The sequence below is a fragment of the Acromyrmex echinatior genome, chromosome 2 (assembly GCF_024713525.1).
Source record: "Acromyrmex echinatior isolate Ae372 chromosome 2, ASM2471352v2, whole genome shotgun sequence".
NCBI classification, from domain to species: Eukaryota; Metazoa; Arthropoda; class Insecta; order Hymenoptera; family Formicidae; genus Acromyrmex; species Acromyrmex echinatior.
This window is the reverse complement of record NC_141853.1, coordinates 10799910-10818337: the sequence shown is the minus strand read 5'-3', so window position 1 is coordinate 10818337 and position 18428 is coordinate 10799910. Positions and strand designations below refer to the sequence as shown.

General features: G+C 34.1%; 3 protein-coding genes and 1 non-coding gene across 13 annotated transcripts; 1 reads left to right on the top strand and 3 right to left on the bottom strand.

The window, feature by feature from the left end:
- Window positions 1-78: 78 nt before the first annotated feature.
- On the bottom strand, window positions 79-3628 carry LOC105148645 (ribonucleoside-diphosphate reductase large subunit). Its single transcript, XM_011060481.2, has 11 exons — window positions 3453-3628; window positions 3240-3328; window positions 2870-3047; window positions 2444-2807; window positions 2070-2371; window positions 1815-1977; window positions 1342-1730; window positions 1085-1272; window positions 687-995; window positions 365-550; window positions 79-292 (listed from the first exon to the last, which is right to left on the bottom strand). Exons 1-11 carry the CDS (start codon window positions 3469-3471, stop codon window positions 239-241), a joined length of 2241 nt encoding a protein of 746 aa, XP_011058783.1. The 5' UTR covers window positions 3472-3628; the 3' UTR covers window positions 79-238.
- Window positions 3629-5599: 1971 nt separating this feature from the next.
- Window positions 5600-14182, top strand: Zdhhc8 (zinc finger DHHC-type containing 8). 6 transcript variants are annotated; one of them, XM_011060474.2, is made up of 11 exons: window positions 5600-6127; window positions 6256-6380; window positions 6822-6979; window positions 7057-7229; window positions 7445-7547; window positions 8247-8300; window positions 9621-9730; window positions 9798-9879; window positions 10492-10706; window positions 10785-10952; window positions 12034-14182. In XM_011060474.2, exons 1-11 carry the CDS (start codon window positions 6036-6038, stop codon window positions 12740-12742), a joined length of 1989 nt encoding a protein of 662 aa, XP_011058776.1. In that variant the 5' UTR covers window positions 5600-6035; the 3' UTR covers window positions 12743-14182. The 6 variants fall into 6 exon arrangements, with proteins under 6 accessions (XP_011058776.1, XP_087259810.1, XP_011058775.1 ...); XM_087403684.1 differs by having other exon boundaries at window positions 5601-6127; window positions 9621-9712; XM_011060473.2 differs by having other exon boundaries at window positions 5603-6127; window positions 9798-9942.
- On the bottom strand, window positions 7596-7673 carry LOC147910482 (small nucleolar RNA SNORD36). Its single transcript, XR_015544314.1, has one exon. It is a non-coding gene; the product is annotated as a small nucleolar RNA SNORD36 (small nucleolar RNA).
- On the bottom strand, window positions 13801-17650 carry LOC105148644 (DNA primase large subunit). Of its 5 annotated transcripts, XR_015544304.1 has the most exons (9): window positions 17516-17649; window positions 17283-17446; window positions 16842-17179; window positions 16536-16763; window positions 16319-16468; window positions 15817-16192; window positions 15582-15740; window positions 15382-15504; window positions 13801-14795 (listed from the first exon to the last, which is right to left on the bottom strand). XR_015544304.1 is itself a non-coding variant. In XM_011060479.2 (8 exons), exons 1-8 carry the CDS (start codon window positions 17566-17568, stop codon window positions 15479-15481), a joined length of 1482 nt encoding a protein of 493 aa, XP_011058781.1. In that variant the 5' UTR covers window positions 17569-17650; the 3' UTR covers window positions 13801-15478. The 5 variants fall into 5 exon arrangements, 4 of the variants coding, with proteins under 4 accessions (XP_011058781.1, XP_011058779.1, XP_011058780.1 ...); XM_011060479.2 differs by having other exon boundaries at window positions 13801-15492; window positions 17516-17650; XM_011060477.2 differs by having other exon boundaries at window positions 13801-15504.
- Window positions 17651-18428: the final 778 nt, after the last annotated feature.

Below are 18428 nucleotides of genomic sequence, written 5' to 3'. Positions count from 1 at the left end.
ATATCTACAAAAAACCGCGGATACTTTTTAGATGACCCAATATTTAATATTTTCACGTGTTAATAAAAACATGACATCTTTATTATTTATTTTTTTATTTCAAAATACAATTTTTGTAATACCTTATTTTTAAAATTTTCACTTTTCCATATTTATGTAAATTCTGTATTCTGTATCTATATTTTCCTGTATTATGTTTTCTCATTTTCTTTGGAAATATATTTTTTTATATTCTTATTTATTTTATATTATTGTCATCAGTTACAAGATGATGCATACTGGATTTCAAACCCTACAAATATATATTTTCGAATTCATGTATAATTTAAAAATAATGTGTATGTAATGTACATTTTATACTTACACTTTCCCAAGCAAAAAAGTGCATGGATGTAAGCTTCTCTAATGGATCAATCATATGAACATTTAAACATTGTGATTGATCAATAAAAGGTCCACGAGAAGCTGCCATTTCAAAAATCGTTTTTTGTGGCATTTCCCAAACTGTTTTATAAAGCAGTTTTAAATCTTCAGGTATCTCCTCAATATTCTGCAAATGAGAGTGAGGGAGAGAGAGAGAGAGAGAGAGTTTATTAATTCAATATCCATTAAAAAAATATATATATATATATTATTTAATACGCAATCTATTTATAATACAGTTAAATTAAACAATAAATATTTACTTGTATAGATCCGCCATTAAAAATAATTTTATTACACATATTTTCATCCCAAAGACCTTTCTCGATTAGATCTCGTAGCAAATGTGGTTTAATAATTGAGTATTGTTTTGATAATGCATGTATCGTATAAATATTGCTCATATATGGCTCAATTGACATATTATTTTCCAACATTTGTGCCATAAATGCATCTGACATTTGAGCTATTAACAACGAATTACGTAATCCATGTTTAGCAATTTTTGCCTTTAAAATATCCCAATCCCATAAATTTGTTGGTTTCACATGCCACATGTCGAACTGAAGGATCTACAAAAGAATTTGCATTTTTAGATGTAAATAACTTTCACAACAAATCAATAATAAATAACAGAAAACTTTTTCTTGATTATACTTACACCTTCACTGATGGGACTATCCTTATAAGACTCATAAGGACCTTTTTCAGTAGCTATTTCGCAACTGGCTTCTAGAGCGCCATAATAGAGAGTCTCAAAAATTTGAACGTTGAGTTCATTAGCTTCTTTGCTTTCAAATGGATATCTCATTAAAATAAATGCATCTGCTAATCCTTGTACACCAATACCTAAAGTTTTAAAAATGAGTTTAAGGAAAGCAATGCATATAGTATGCGAATTAAACGCAAATAGCTTACCAATAGATCTATGTTTATCACATGATAATTTTGCCTCTGGAAGAGGGTAAACATTAACGTCAATCATTTTATCCAAATTGTGGGTAACGATTTTCGCTATTTCTTTAAGTTTATAAAAGTCGAAAACTTTTTTAGTAGAATTTACAAACATATTGACAGCGATTGAAGCTGTATTACACATGGCAACTTCATCCGAACTCGAATACTGAACTACTTCGGTAGAAAAACTGCTGCATTTAATTGTGCCTAAATGCTGATGATTTGATTTATAATTACAATGATCTTTAAAAATTATGTATGGCACTCCTGTTTCACATTGTATCTGAATAATGAGAAGCCACAACTCTCTTGCTTTGATTTGTCTTCGAAAACGTCCTTCCTGTTCATATCTAAATAGGAATATACATTCTTTGAAAATTATATAAATTCAATGTCATTTTTTTAAATTATATTAGAAATGTATAATCAATTACTTGGTATACAATGTTTCAAATTCATCACCCCAAGCTTCAATTAATCCAGGACATTCATGTGGACACATTAGACTCCATACGTCATCATCAAAAACGCGTTTCATGAATAAATTTGGAGTCCATAATCCATAACACATGCCTTTTGCCCTCAATTGCTCCTCACCTATAATATAGTTGTTTAAAAAGATATTTATATATCTTTATTTATCAAAACAAATACAATATAAAAAGGAAATATCAATAAAAAATAATAACCAATACTCCTTTTAAGATCCAAAAACTCAAAAATATCAGAATGCCATGGTTCTAAATATACAGTAATCGGTCCCTCATTTTTGTCATTTTTTGAGACAGTTCCAATAGATGTATCATATGTTTTTAACATAGGTACTAATCCATTTGACACGCCTCCTGTACCCCTAATAGGTGTATTCTTTGCTCGAATGCAGTGTACATTGAATCCTATTTCACCATTATAATCACAAAGAATAGTAAATCTTTCCAATGTATCCAATATTCCATCTATGCTATCGCCAGACATTGTCAATAAAAAAGTGCTGTAAAAATATCGTTTACACTTAATAATATTACAACACCTACTAAAGCTACTCATTAATGAAGATAATTACCTAGCCATTTGTTGTGTAATAGTACATGCGGTATCTATTGTTTGTGCAGCATATATGAAATATTGTTTCGACATAAAATTGTACGTTTCAATAACCTTATCGATGTCTTCACCATGAATAGCTACAGCAATTCGCATTAACATGTGCTGTGGTCTTTCAACAACTTTTCCATTCAATTTCAACAGGTGATCACTCTCAAGCATTTTAAATGTAGCATAACTATAATTAAAATCTCTATCATATAGTATTGCAGAATTCAATTTGTCTGCATTATTTTGGATAATTTGATAATATTTCTCGCTGATTATAGGCAAGTGTTCATTCGTGATCGAGCTTTTTGCATAATACAAATTAGCTATCACCTCTGAAAGATACAAAGTATTAATAATAAATCTTCAAATATTGATAAACAATGTAATATCTCACCACTAAAAACTTTCTTTGTCTCCTTGTGTAGATTGGATATAGCAATTCTAGATGCTAAGGTTGCATAATCTGGATGTTGATTAATCATAGTCGCTGCAGTTTCAGCTGCCAGGTTATCCAATTCGCTTGTTGTCACTCCAGAACATAAATTAGTTATAACCCTAAGTGCAATCGCAGACTGTAAGAGAAAAGTACAATAAAAAATAAATACAATACGCATTTCTCTTAATTTAACAATTTTATAAATTATAATAAACTTGACTTTCAGGAAAATATAAAATTCATTAATATATAAATTAATGAAAAATTGATATGGAACAAAATTCCTCTTTTTTTCATCAGTTACAAAGGTACATGTGCAAATGCTTACTGGATCCACATAATTCATATCCAGACCATAACATAGTGCCTCAATTCTTCCAGTTATCTTGTCGAAATGCACAGGCTCTTTATGTCCATCTGACAACAAATAAAAGAAACATTAAAAGAGAAAAGATCAACGAAACAAAGATAGTTTCGTGCGAGGATACGTCAAATAACGATGTCAAGTCAGAGTATATTTATTCAATTTGATGTAAATTACCGCGCTTGAGAACATGCATGTTGCTTCTTCGGACACTTTGAAAGCGTCACAGTTGCAGCAACGTATTTTTTCTCTAATTTCACTTGACGCTGCAACAAGTAATCAGCGCGATTAAAAACGTTATCTGAGTAATTTACCCGCGAAACGGAAGTGACGAATTGTTGCGTATCACGACCAATCGCAGCTTCGTTTCTCGCGAACGTCACTTCCGCAGACTTTGTGAAGAACTTTCACGCGCCATTTCGAAAAATTTAGATCTCTCTCACGTTTTAAATACATATATTTACATATGTAAATGATTTTCATATAGTAGAATTAGAACGCGATTTAGGCGTATGAAAAAGATATGTACAAAGATCGAGACAAATATTGTATAATATTTTTGAGCAATAATACTTTTGATATGGAAAACTTACGCAAGCGTACAAAATGTGCAAGTAAAAAAATCTATTGTATAATTGTTACATAAATAATCATTATCATTCGTATTTTGTAAGAGAAAATAAATAAATATTATTGAATTATTAATTATTAATGTAATTAATAAAGGTTACCGATATATAAAAAAAAAATACATATTGTATACATAATGTATCATACATAAAATATCTTTATTAATAAGCGGCATTAATGTTAAGAATTACTTTACGGACAATACTTGAAAAAATAAAATGAATGAAAGAAATGATATTTTATAAAATATATTTATTTATATAAATTTTAATCCAAAAAGTCTTTTCTTGAGAGGCTCCCTAAAATTTGGAAGAAATAAGTTATTATATAGAGCTCTAAAAAAAGCATGATCAATAATAATAACGTATATTACTAATGATAGTAAGCATAAATATTTTTTGATTATTAAAAGTATTTGTTTTTTATCATATATTGGGTAGATATATGACCATCAACACACATCTAGTGACAAAAAACCGCGGATACTTTTTAGATGACCCAATATAATTATCAACCAATCAGAATTCTTCCTTTTCTTCCAGTTAACAGAAAAGAAGAGCTTTGATTGGTTGATTCTCTTATGCACTATGCGTTATGCGTTATACATGAGTCTGTGCTGCAGCCTTTAAACTTATCCGTCGATCAACTTCATCACCAAAAGACTAGCCAACAGCAAGACTTAAAAATCTGTCTTTTTCTTATTTTTGTTAGTAATATTAAAGAAAAAGTGTTGTGTAGAGATAATGAATAAAACATTGAAATGTAAATATGTTTAACTATTTTCTACAAATACATATTGTACTTTCGAAATTAGATTAGAGATGATGAGTTTTTCAGTTTAGCAGTTGGCAATACTTAAAGTTAATTGGCGGATAAAGTAACTGGCGTTGATGAAACTGGCTTATAATCTCAATAAGATGAATTTCAACCAGTTGAAAGTCTCCTTATAGATAAGTTTACCGCTATTTCTATTTCCATTAGAGTACATAGATCTAAGCCACTTTCATCAAGCTCTAATTAACTTAACGGACCTAGTAACTTTGCAGGATTCCAACTGAAGCTGATGTCGGAGAAAAAAATGTGAACTGAAGAGTTAAACATAATTCACTAATTATTGTATAATTAACTGTAATTTACTGTAATTATAATTAATTGTAATTACATACTATATTGAACACAAAAATAGGTTATTAACAAACAGAGAGAAACCTTGCTACATAAGTTAGTATTACAAATCTATATTTATAACTTCTCTCTTTGCTTTTTTCTTTTGATTTTTTCTCCATCAGCTTCAGTTGAAATTCTCCAAAGTTACTAGGCCTGTTGAGTTAATCAGAGCTTGATGAAAGTGGCTCCTAAAGCGATATCCTAATTGGCTCATTAGTTTAAAATCACGTTTTAAGGTTACTGTTACAGAAATTTTGTCTGCGGCAACCTTTAATTAAGACGCTAATGGCTTTCTGATTGGTTCGTGACTTCTTAAGACTGTACTAAAAAAAGGAATAATAAATATTGTATATAAATATACAATATTATATGTACCTAATATTTATAACATATTATATATAGTACATATTATAAATATATTGAAAAAAATAAATGTAAATACAAAAAATCAGATTCGTCCTGAAATTTCCATCAGTTATATTCTGGTGAATATTCGCAAGTCAGAAAAATGGTTTGCAGGGCAAAATACAGAACATACGGAATAATACGGCGAAGAGGGGATTGACACGCGCGCTGCCGCGAGAGATTCAGCGAATGCGAAGGAGCGAGATGCATCGCTATATATGTATGTATGTCAGCGAAGTAGTATGCTCGTAGCTTCTCGTCGCTCTAATACTCATACGTGAGCTGACCGTTAAATATTGATAGAAAGCCGCCGACGTTTCGCGCCGGGATGACACGCGAGTGATCGAGACCAGGGTTTCTACATCGGTGATCGGCGTTGCGTCACGGACGCCCGAACGGCAGCTAGAATGCGCGGTCGTCCTTGCCGCGATCTATTGCCGTACGTGTCGCAAGTGAGTCGAACTCGCGATGGACGCGGCCATATTTCCTGCTAGCAGAAATCTTGTCCGTCAGTGATTCGCGCTGATCGTGTGCCACCGAAAGAGCGGAGCGTGCAGAATGCCGAAATGCGATGTGAAGACGAGGCCTCTGCCAGCTACATTCGCGTGGATTGTCCTACTCATCTCCACGGCACTCTTCTTCATCTTCCCGTAAGTTGTCCCTCCTCTTTCGCACTGCCGCTACCCGCGACTCGTGCACGAGCCACGTTCGTCGAGACGGAACTCTCCCTTTCATCCTCAAAGGATATTGCTGAATCTCACATGTTTCACGTTCACAGGTGCTGGAACTACTATGTTTCTCGGTGGGGCTTATGGGTACCGATTCTGCAAGGAGTTATTACCTTCTTCGTGGTGATAAACTTCTCGCTGGCGACGTTTATGGATCCTGGTGTTATACCAAAAGGTAAACATGAAACTAGTGAACTCTGTATAACATACTGCAAAGCTTATATGCTTACACTGTAAATACAGGCAAGTCAACCTAGGAATGTACTTTTGTTTTTCTAATGTATTACATTTTCTAATGCTTCAATGTTTTTGTAGCTCAAATAATATATGTAAGACTGAGAAAATAATCTCCACAAGTATTTCTCTCTGTTCACTCTTATCGAGCAGAATTTTGCTTCATTAGCTTTCCAATATGTTGTAGAGTTCACTATATGAAATATGTTTATGGTATTTATGGCAAGAAACTGGCTACATTTCATTGCATGCATAATACACATGATCATTTTATCCTTGTTTAATACTCTGTGAACAACAAGGATAAAATAATATCTCATGTGCATTATGTCTGCAATGGAATACAGCCATGAATCTGGAGCAATATGATTTTTCATTAAAGCACCTCCTGACGAAGATCGGGAGGATGATTTTCGAACTCCATTATACAAAAGTGTGGAGATCAATGGCATCACTGTACGCATGAAGTGGTGCGTCACCTGTAAATTTTATCGACCTCCACGTTGCTCACACTGCAGCGTCTGCAATCATTGTATCGAGGTATGTTTCTTTTTGTTAATATTTGTTAGTACAGATTGTAAGAGAAAAGTTTAATGAGATTAATTTAATATTTTTAGACATTTGATCATCACTGCCCATGGGTGAACAACTGCATTGGTAGGAGGAATTACAGATACTTCTTCTTTTTTCTTCTGTCGCTCAGTTTTCACATGCTCAGTATATTTGGACTCTGTCTATATTACTTACTGGAGCATAAAGAGCAGCTGAGTGAAGTTAATACCATTGTTGCGTATCCTTTACATAGAAAATAATTTCTAAAGTAAAATGCTGCATGTAACATAAAAATTATAAAATTTATTCTTTTCAGTTGAACTTCTTGCATGGTTCATTTTTTCTCTTTTTTTTTCTTCGTGTTAAAGAAAAAAAAAAGAGAAAAAGTTCAACCAAAAGAAACAGATCTATACATTCAATATCAATTTTATGAGATCCTTAATCTTAATATAGACTCATACTCATGGGAGTGGTAATGCTTTTATTCATTCCAATCTTTGGACTGACTGGCTTTCACGTGGTCCTCGTTTCCAGAGGACGTACTACGAACGAACAGGTGAGGAGCAGACTTTCAAAATTTTATTTTTTTAATTAGAAGTGGCATAATGTTCAGTGTTGAAAGATTCAAATTTTAAACTACTCTACGATGTTCTAAAAGCAGTTTTTCACCATCAATTTACATGCTGAAAAAAGTTTAGATATTCAAAATGCATTATTAATCTTTAACTAGAGACAAATAAAAGGCATTTGTTTAACATTATTAGAAATAGTTTAGCAATTGTGTTGAACATTTTACAGTGTGTGTGAAGCTGGCGTATCATTTCGTGGAAACTCACTAATTATTGAGCGTTCTGGCTTTATTTTCAATATAGTTCTATAGTTCTAGATCGATTAAACTAATAGTTCTGCCCTTAAAAGCGAAATAACAAACTGAGACGCCAGGTTCACGCAGCGTCTCACTTTGTCCTGCGCAAGCTTTGACAGATTGTTATAGGATTTTAAAAGATAATAGTTCTAGATGAGTTCTAGAAAGAGTTCTGGCGATAAATAATGTTAATTTCAATTTTTATTGATCTCCCTCCCCCAAAAATCACTTTTATAGGAACAAAGATGAGACGCTAGCTAATTTTCGACAGTTCTGTGAGTTCTATGATAATTAGGGTGTGTAGTCCTAAACGTATACTATAACGCTTTCCGAAGAGTTCTGATGATATAAATTATTTGTTAATTTTTTAAACAATTTTTATCACCCTAGAAAGGCGACTTTTGGGGATTAATATGTGGGGGACACTGGCGGTATCCCGGATACGTGAGTTCTATGGCAATTTTCGTGTAGTTCTGAATGTATCCTAATGCTTTCCGAAGAGTTCTGATGACATAAATTATTTGTTAATTTTTTAAACAATTTTTATCATCCTAGAAAGGCGCCTTTCAGGGAATATATATGAGACCCTGGCGGTTTTCCGAAAATTCTGCGGATTCTATCGCAATTTTAGTGTAGTTCTAAATGTATCCTAATGCTTTCCGAAAAGATCTGATGATATAAATCATTTATTAATTTTTTAAATAATTTTTATCACCCTAGAAAGGCACCTTTCAGGGAATATGTGTGAGACGCTGGCCGATTTCCAACAGTTTTGTGAATTCTATGGCAATTCTCATGTAATTCTAAATGTATCCTAACACTTTCCAAAGAGTTCTGATAATATAAATTATTTGTTAATTTTTTAAACAATTTTTATCATCTTAAAAAGACGCCTTTTAGGGAATATGTGTGAGACGCTAGCCGTTTTTCGACAGTTCTGTCAGATTTATAGTACTTATAATGTAATTCTGAATGTATCCTAATGCTTTCCAAAGAGTTTTGATGGTATAAATTATTTGTTAATTTTTTGAACCCCTAGAAAGGCGCCTTTTAGGGAATATGTGTGAGACGCTGGCCGTTTTCCGACAGTTCTGCGGGTTCTATGGCAATTCTCGTGTAGTTCTGAATGTGTCCTAACGCTTTCCGAAGAGTTCTGATGATATAAATTATTCGTTAATTTTTGAAATAATTTTTATTATCCTAGAAAGGCACCTTTCAAGGAATATGTATGAGACGCTGGCCGATTTTCGACAGTGAAAAGAATAGAAATTCACAGAACTGTCGAAAATTAGCCAACGTGTCATCTTTGTTCCTATAAAAGTTTTTTTGAGGGGAAAAAAATTACTAAAAATTGAAAATAACATTGTTTATCGCCAGAACTCTTTCTAGAACTCATTTAAAACTATGTATCTTTTAAAATCTTAGAAGAATCTGTGGTGAAAACTTATGTAGGACAAAGTGAGACGCTGCATGAACCTAGCGTCTCAGTTTGTTTTTTCACTTTTTTTTTGTTTTTAAGGGCAGAACTATTAGTTTAATCGATGTAGAACTATAGAACTATTGAAAATAAAGCCAGAACTCTCGATAATTAGTGAGTTTCTGACGAAATGATACGCCAGCTTCACACACACACACCTTTTTATATCTTACTAATTGGCAAATTGTTATTTTCTATAAGGCGCGTGGTTTCCTTGTGGCTTTCTTTCTCGTTTTCTGAAAATTAAATATTTCGGATGAAACGCATTTTGAAAGTTTGATCCTCAGGTAACAGGCAAATTTAACGGGGGCTACAATCCTTTTTCACGAGGTTGTCTGCGCAATTGCTGTCACACACAGTTTGGACCACAATACCCAAGGTATTGCAAGGAGCCAAGGTATTGTAAAATTAATTCTGTATGCGTAAATTATTTTGTTATAATGAATTTTCTGTGTGATTTGCAGCTTACTTAAATCTGATAAGTATTCAGGGAAGCGACGTGGAGCGTGTGCATCAGAGATATCTACTATAGGCAGTGAGAACCAGGTAAAGACCTACATGGATAGCAGCAATGGTGTTAGAAATGCCAGTTCAAATGCTTACAATAAGGTAAGAGCTAGCGCAGTCTCGCTTATCTTCTTACTTTATGAACACACCATTCGGAATCTGATGCTTGAACCATTATTATGATTTGTATTCTTACTATTAACACAGTTAAACAAATGGAAATTTGGACGAAGCTTACGTCTTAAGCACTCTTTTGCTTCTATGCAGTTTTCAAGCATGTATAGCATGACTAGCAACATTGTTGTACCACTATTAGAGTAAATGTAAACAGTTATGCAATTCCTAGTATTAGCTTCGTAGTACATTTTAGTGTTTTACTATAGAAATTAACATATATTTACATCTTTTTCTCACATCTGTAGAGTATGAGTTGCAGCGATGATACCTCATCTATCAGTATTGATCAATCCAGAGTCCTAAGATGCCTTTACTGATTTCCTCCTGTGGTTTATACATGTCCCATTCATCCAAACTGATCCTAATATTCATAGGAAATATAGTAATGTATATTGCAGAGAGAAATTTTTTTTTGTTTGATATATCTTTTGATATATCTTTCTTCGATCCATGATTGTTGGTTTTTCTTTATAGTTATCACCCGGACGAGATGGATCGGACACAGACATGGAACCGACAGCGTCTCAATCTGCAGACTGCGAACCTACGCCGCCGTTGCAAAGACACGGTTCTAAAAGCAATTTCTTCCTGCCACCTGTGGAGAATAACGAATCTCCCAGGCATCCTCCGCCGTCGCAGCTTCGCCATCCAATACATTATCCTAGAGGCAGTCCACATCCAAGGCCAAGGTATTTGCAATAGATAGTGACAGGATTTTCAACATACAAAATGCTCTAGCATAATACTTACGTTCATCATGTTCATAGAGGGATGAACGGATCTCGAAGTCACACACCTGATCCGTTATCACCGGAGACGAGTGGTTCGCCAGCCACGGTCCCTCAACGTCAGGGTGGTGCCAGCCCAACGATGCAACAACGTATCAAAGCTATTGGAGTACCCACTCCGCTTGCCATATCCAGTCCCATACGAAGGTACATTATACTTGTGCATTACTGAAAGAAAAATCAAAGTATATATTAATCCGATATATATTTGAAGAAATAAACCTTTTAATATCAACACATTTACACGTGATACAAAAAAAAATGAAGGATTGATTGATTGAGTACTTACATTTGATCGATTCTTATACGAAATATTCAAATACTTGTTACAATTTCAGATTTATTATGTATCTCTAATTATATATATATTTATATATATATATATATATCGCGATTTTCACATTGCACAAAATTATCTCAATGTAGAGAGCAAGAGGGAAGCGCCACACTAGTAATAGTTACAATGCATCTCTTGAGCACGCTGCCAATACAAAGTGAACGATATTCCTCTTATGATATCCTTTTTGCTACCCTTCGATATGATGTCGGCCTGTTTTGTCAAGATCTCCTGCCCCTCACTGTTAAACACCTCACTCTTGCTCTTCTTTCTCCTCCTTTTCTGTCACCACTGTTCTCGCCTTCCGGAGGACGAAGGAACGTGTCAAAAAGGAAAATTGCGCAATGTAGCTTACAATAAATATTGTAGACGATTAGTCTCTCTGCATGTACATATTACAAGATATATGGTATATAGATAAGTTTGTGTCCCACTGCAGGGGGTGGTAACTGCAAGGAGCTGCTTTCTACCATCATGTTGCAACCTACTGCAGGTAAACACGAACTTCATCCTACGAGGACATACCGTAGTTTACAATTATGCTTTCTTGCATATATCTTTGTATATATAGAAAAACATGGTTGTAAAAATACATTCGCATATGACATACATACACACACATACATACACACATTACACAAGATGCTCCTACACACATATTTCTTAGGTTCGCTATCTTTTATGTTTCTTGAATAGATGCTAAATTCTTAACAGGAATGATGCGCTGCTCTCTCTCCTGTATGTCTCGCCAGAGCCGTATTTGTATGGCTACAATGCTCAAGCACTTGCATATTCATCTTGGTTCACTGTACTATGCATTTGTCGATTATTGAAAGCATTTTTGCGTCGTGGAAGATTCGTGAGAGCTAAGATACGTTGTGTCTGTTACAGATCAAACCCGGGTACACCGACGCAGGTTCGTCGGCCGGATTTCATAGGCGTGAACGAAGCGCCGACGTATTATGATGTACAGCAGGGAAATACGGGAGTCGGCGTTCCCAGTTCTGTCATTACTGGTTACAGTCCGCAGCGACGTTTCTTGTCAGAGAGCGAGCTTGTACGACAAGGCACGGATCATCCATATTCGAGAACCAACAATACGGTCGACAATATACGCGAACTGGCTGGTTCGCCGCAGCGCGGTGTTTACATGTGGAAAGACAATTCTCCCGGCAGCTATCCAGGTCCACCTCCTGGAGGAGCGGTGAGCAGTACAGCGCATCAATCACCTTCCCATCGACCTCCGCCATACGATTATTATCGCTCCAATCCCACGAGTCCGACTCAACAATCGCAATACACGACGAACGCTCCTAGGGCAGCATATCATCCAGCCCTGAGAGGTGGAGTGCCCGTCTTCCCGCCACATCAACCACATCAGTCGCCGCAAGTTAAACGAAAAGCGACTACGATGGCAACACCAACTACACCAACCTCGGGAGATGCACGGCGTCGACCGATGTCTTTCGTCAGAGCCCTCGAAATGACCGATTCCATGGAAATGGTTTCGGTACCCAATGATCCGAGATCTCAAAGACCAACTACACCGACACCGGATCGTGCAAGCGTATACGATATGAACTATGAAATATCCGTATAGCCCACCTTTCCGGTCTCCGCACCATCCTGCGGCTGGACGGAGATTCTACGAGAGCCGCCGAGTAGTCTGCATGTCTTATACTCCAATGAGAAAAGGATGTGTGCCGTTTACGAGATATCCGTCTAAATTCTTCTGCGATTGATACCGTTACGCGCGTTTAACATTGCAAGTGGGCAGTAAACGCAAACCGCGGCTGGTCTTCAGTTTCGTTTGTCGCCAATGAGATTATTCTTACAAATACAAGCATTAGACTTGCCAGAGTAATCAGGATATACGCGATGTACATGTTTGATAAATTGCCATCAATAATGTATGTGTGCGCGCGTGAATCATCGCGATTGACAGTATATAGCATTCATTCTCGGCGAGGAAGTCGGTCCGTCGACGCATTTAATTCGTTGTGAATTCACATGAAGCAGTAAATATACGACGAATATTTATTTCTCTAATTCTTCCTTCGGCATTGAAATCTTACGGTACGATGATAGAGTTCTTGCATTTTACGCAAGACAAACCAACGGCAATGCAAGTGTTCTGTCATAGTAATATCATTTATTTAGTCATTATTAATAAAAAGTGATTCCACGTACATAGCAGCGAATGTCCATTACGTCAAAAATAACAGCGTTTGGTCCGACTGACGATCCGAATTAATGAGTCACGGAGACGTCAACGAAAGTATATCCCGAGCGCACAGAGGTTGACCTTTATTGGAACCATTACCGATAAATCGGTCCTCTCGCTTGAACAGAAGCAATTATATTTTTTAGTACACGTTTAAGGTCAGTTTAGATTTTTATACAATGACACCGTGACTCATCCTCCTATAGAATACGATTAATCCAATGTCATCCTTTTCTTTCTCTTTTTTCTTGTTCATATCTCCATTTCCGATAAGGAGCATGATTTGATAAATGAGAGAAGCACTAGGGATCACTTTATTACATCCTTATTAGCTCTTCAAATACCAGAGGAGTCCATTGAAAATGAAAAAAGGGAGTTACTTAACCAACTTAAGTCATTATCGGGATAGAATAACAAATCTGTGTAAAATAATCGTGGAATATGTAGTAAATTTTTAATATACATATTTAACAATATTTATACGTAAATGATTAAAAAAAAATATAAGACTTTATAATTTGACTTGTTTGTTATAAATGATGATTTTATCGATGTGCCCACTAACATATTTTATTTCTACATAAAGAGTTCGCAGAAGAGAATGTGAGAGAATAAAAGTATGAGTGTACAAAAAATAACGTGTGAATGGGAAGAATGCATTTACAGAAGAATGAAAAAAGTACAGTTCTAGTTTTCTCAAATGTACACAGGGGTGGTTGTTCATAATATGCGCGAACGTAAAATAAAACTATTTTGATTTTGTTAAAAAACAAAGAGAATTGTAATATATGTATTGCATAAATCCATTACTGCATCCATCGTTGCTATTAAATTTGTGATATAACCCGCTTTTGAAATTGCATGATAGTTTCTCTATCGTGTATGTGTATAGGAAGCCAATAATTATCGGCTATAATTAGATTACAGGCTACAGGCTGCAACGTGATATTAATTGAATTTTGCGTACGCACTCGATTCACGATGGATTGCGCGGGAATCGACTTAGTGTTACACGACACATATCATTTTGACGTCAGACATCGAATATTTTTTAGATTAAAAACAACTTTTGCATTTGGTATAACAACTGCTTGACTACAGACACAATATTATAATGAGGATTATAAGCATTTCTTCCGTATTTCTTGATAAGCTATATTTAGGATTTATTTAACAAACTCGTTTTATTTCTATTAAGATGAACTGTGCCAAAAATTTCCCGTACTCTTCAATCATGTAGTCTTGCTTAAAATAGCATTTAATGAGACAACGGTACAACGTTACGAATTAACTAAGATAATAATGTGTAAGGTGTGGCGAGTGTTAAGTGTTTATATTCGATGTACTTGTACATAAATATTGCTCGTTACTTCTGTCACTTAAATGTACATACATATATCATTCGGTACTTACGTATCGCCGCAGCAATCTACAGAATAAAAATCATGAAACATAGTAAATTATACTGTGTTATATCGTGGCATTTTTTTATGTAATGTTTCTGTTTTTGCTTAAGCCTGTTATTTTGTTGAACAAAAAACGAAAAAAGTCACGTTATCACTAAACACGTTTTTAAATTCATCATCTAATTGTAAAAAAAACATTTCATTTAAATAAATTAAAGTAAATAAATTAAAGTACGTTTCAACTAAAAATACTATGCGTATAAAGATGTTTCAATGCACGTGGTTTTACAATGTTTCACGTTACGCTTCATAAATTTTAATATACGAGCTATTTAAATATATGAATTATTAAAAGCGCTATAATTAAATTTTAATTTTGAAATTGGAAATCATTTTTTTACTATTAAGAAATGCTTATTGTTCATTCATTATGGTAATTGAATTGAAGATAATCTAAATTTGAAATTAAAAAGTTGCTAAAAACTTATTAACTTTAATAAGTTATTAGCAAGATGAAATTAGCTAATGTCAATTGCTTATCCTCCTTGAGAATTATTTTGGAAATATTTTATATTTTAGTTTTAAATAAATTAGCATATATATATTTACATTCAAGGATCTGTATATACAAAATATACACTCTGTTGATGATATTAAATATAACTTGCAACGGTCCTAACTTCTTCAAATGTTCTGATTCTGGTGATTAAAATGCATCTCCTGTTTTCGAATCTTTAATTTTAATATAATTTTAAAGTTTATACAAAATAGTAAATTGTTTGATATATATAAAATCAAATAAATCTCACCATGATGATATGCAGTGCGATGTTTCATACTCTCATTAAAATATATATTTGGATGTTCAAACAAAGTATCGTTAAGACAGTCATGTTTAATTTCATAATATTTGTTACATGCTGCAAAATATTGACCGTTCTTGGACAATTTCATTATTGCTGATCTCTCTAGATAATAAATTAGCTGATACATAAAAGAATTCATTTTATGATTCTACATACAAATTAATATTGGGATACTTACCCGATGCATTAAAATCGCAATCAGTAAGTTGCTCTTCAAGTGTATCATGCAGCATATGTTTAAAAGGGCATCCATGATAATCTCTAGGTCCAACAATTGATTCCAGAATTCTTTGGCACTTATAAGGCTGATAATCTCGACGACTACCTTCTTTCCCATAGTTAAATCTTATATAATACATATGTTCTTTAAATGCAGTATCGTCCATTATTTTCATGAATTCGTCTTTCCAAAAAGTCATTGCATCGGACAAAGAAAGTCCCATGCCTTTCAGGAATAAACAGTATTGTATTCTACCACCATGTGTAAGATGATGATTCTTCCTTAGTGCTTTGTGAAGCACTCTCATACATAGAGGATAAGAAGTTTCTGCAAGCTGTAATAAAATCATTTGTTATAAAATAAGATTTAGCATGTCAAACTTATTACAAGATATTGCTGTCATTAGATTTAATATCACGTCATTATTAATTACAAAAGTATTTATAATATTAATTTTCACCTGATCCAACTTATCGAGTGAAATATATTGTTGCATCTCTTGTTCTCGTACCAATACAGTATTTTGAGTAAGAATATTATTTTCTAAATAAGCAAAGATATGAGTAAACCTTTCATCATTATATAAGTTGGCTCTAGCTTCACGTGCAACCTGAAATATAACAACAGAATAGAAAATAGTAAGTTGATTGACAGATTCATAGTAATCACATTTATACTTCAAAATTTGATATAAGAATTCTCCGGAAATATGACACAAACACAAATGCCATTTCTTGTTCGGGTACAAAAGCTTCACCTTGCAAAACAAGAACTTTACGCTTTCTAATTAAATTGGCTATATGAAAGAAAGGTATCCTATAAAATTGTGTGTTATCAACATCACTAACATTGAGAGAAGACATGTGAAGATGTTCTCTGATATTTTCTTTTTCATTTTGGCTAATCTAGAACCAACAGAAAATATTGTTAATCTAAGATTTGAAGAAAGTTATATCTAAATATTAGAATAAGCAATAACTAACTGGGCTAAAGTTAAAATTATTAATGCACATAAACTGCCTGATTCCTTCATTGTCTAATGAAGAAAATCTCCATTTGAATAACCTTGCTTCTTGCTTAAAAAACCAGCGCTTTTTGGATTCATTGAAGGCAACTGTAGACCTTAACATAAAATGAGATATATGATCTCTTCTTCTAACACGTATATCCATGTCAGTGCACGATTTGCATCCGGAGTTTTTAATCAAACTTCCAAATTCGGCTAGCCCTTGTTTGTGTAACTCTTCAACCAAGGCAATTCTGCGTTGTGATAGCGACATTGTCGGTTTTTGTAAATGAATACGTTCGACTAAAGAAAGAACTACAACATAAAAACACATTAATTATGAAAACAATTATTATATTAATATATAAATAACCATATGTTAAATGAAAGGAAATAAGGTGCAAAATTTAGAGTTAACCTTTGAGCCGTGTTTCACTTATTTCTTGTAACTCTTCTAACGTTATCTCTCCAAATGGTACGTTCCGATACAATTGTAAATTATGAGGATACGAATCACCAGGATTCCTCGATGAAAGTTTAATAGGAACTTGAAATGTCATTGTGGATACCATATTACTCGAACTTGAATAAAATCAAAAGAACAAAATTAAATAATAAGTCAAACAAACAAATGATTAATTTAATTCTTACATCTCATAACAACATTTTATCCATTTAAATTTGTAGCAAGCACAACTAGGCATAGGCAGTTCAAAAGCAATTGCGACAATTGAGAAATCTAACGTCCAATCGCGTAACTACTAAACCGGAAGTTGACTGTTCGTTTCCCTTCTATAGCACTAAAGGCTTAAACACAACAGGCACAGACACTAGGCAACAGAGAATAACGAGCCGTCCAATCAGAGCTCTGGTGTGTAAATTCGATATCACATCCCAGAGTTCTGATTGGATGGCTCGTTATTCCCTGTTGCCTGTGCCTATTGCCTGTGCCTATTGTGTTTAAAGCTTAAGAGTACGGTCAACGAGATGCTATAAACGCTTTGAAGCGTTTTTTAATTCGTCAGTTTGCAAAATTCTTTCTTCTGATTGGTCCATTAAACACTTCAAAGCGTTTGTAACAAGACTTTGACCACAGTTTAATAAAACAAACAAAAGTAAAAATATATTGGATCATCTAAAAAGTATTCGCGGTTTTTTGTCACTAGATGTGTGTTGATGGTCATATATCTAGTGACAAAGTACCGCGGATACTTTTTAGATGACCCAATATATGACTACGTTCAACAGAATACAACAGTTTTGCAACCGTTTTATAATTTGCTGAGGTAGGATCATTCTTTTAGATCTAAAAGTATAATCCAATCAGCGCGAAGAAAACTTTCAACAGTTGCAAAATAAACGTTCTGCTGAACGCAGCCATTGACGTATCAGCGGACCAACAGCTGATTCTGGTTGACCAACGGTGTTCTTTTAGATCATCCAATCAGCATTTTAGATCTGGAAAAATACATCAATAGCAGCGAGCATTCATTCAACTGTTGAATCCGCTGAACGCAGCCATTAGGTACATTCAAAACGACAACCGCTCACTAAACACTCAGTG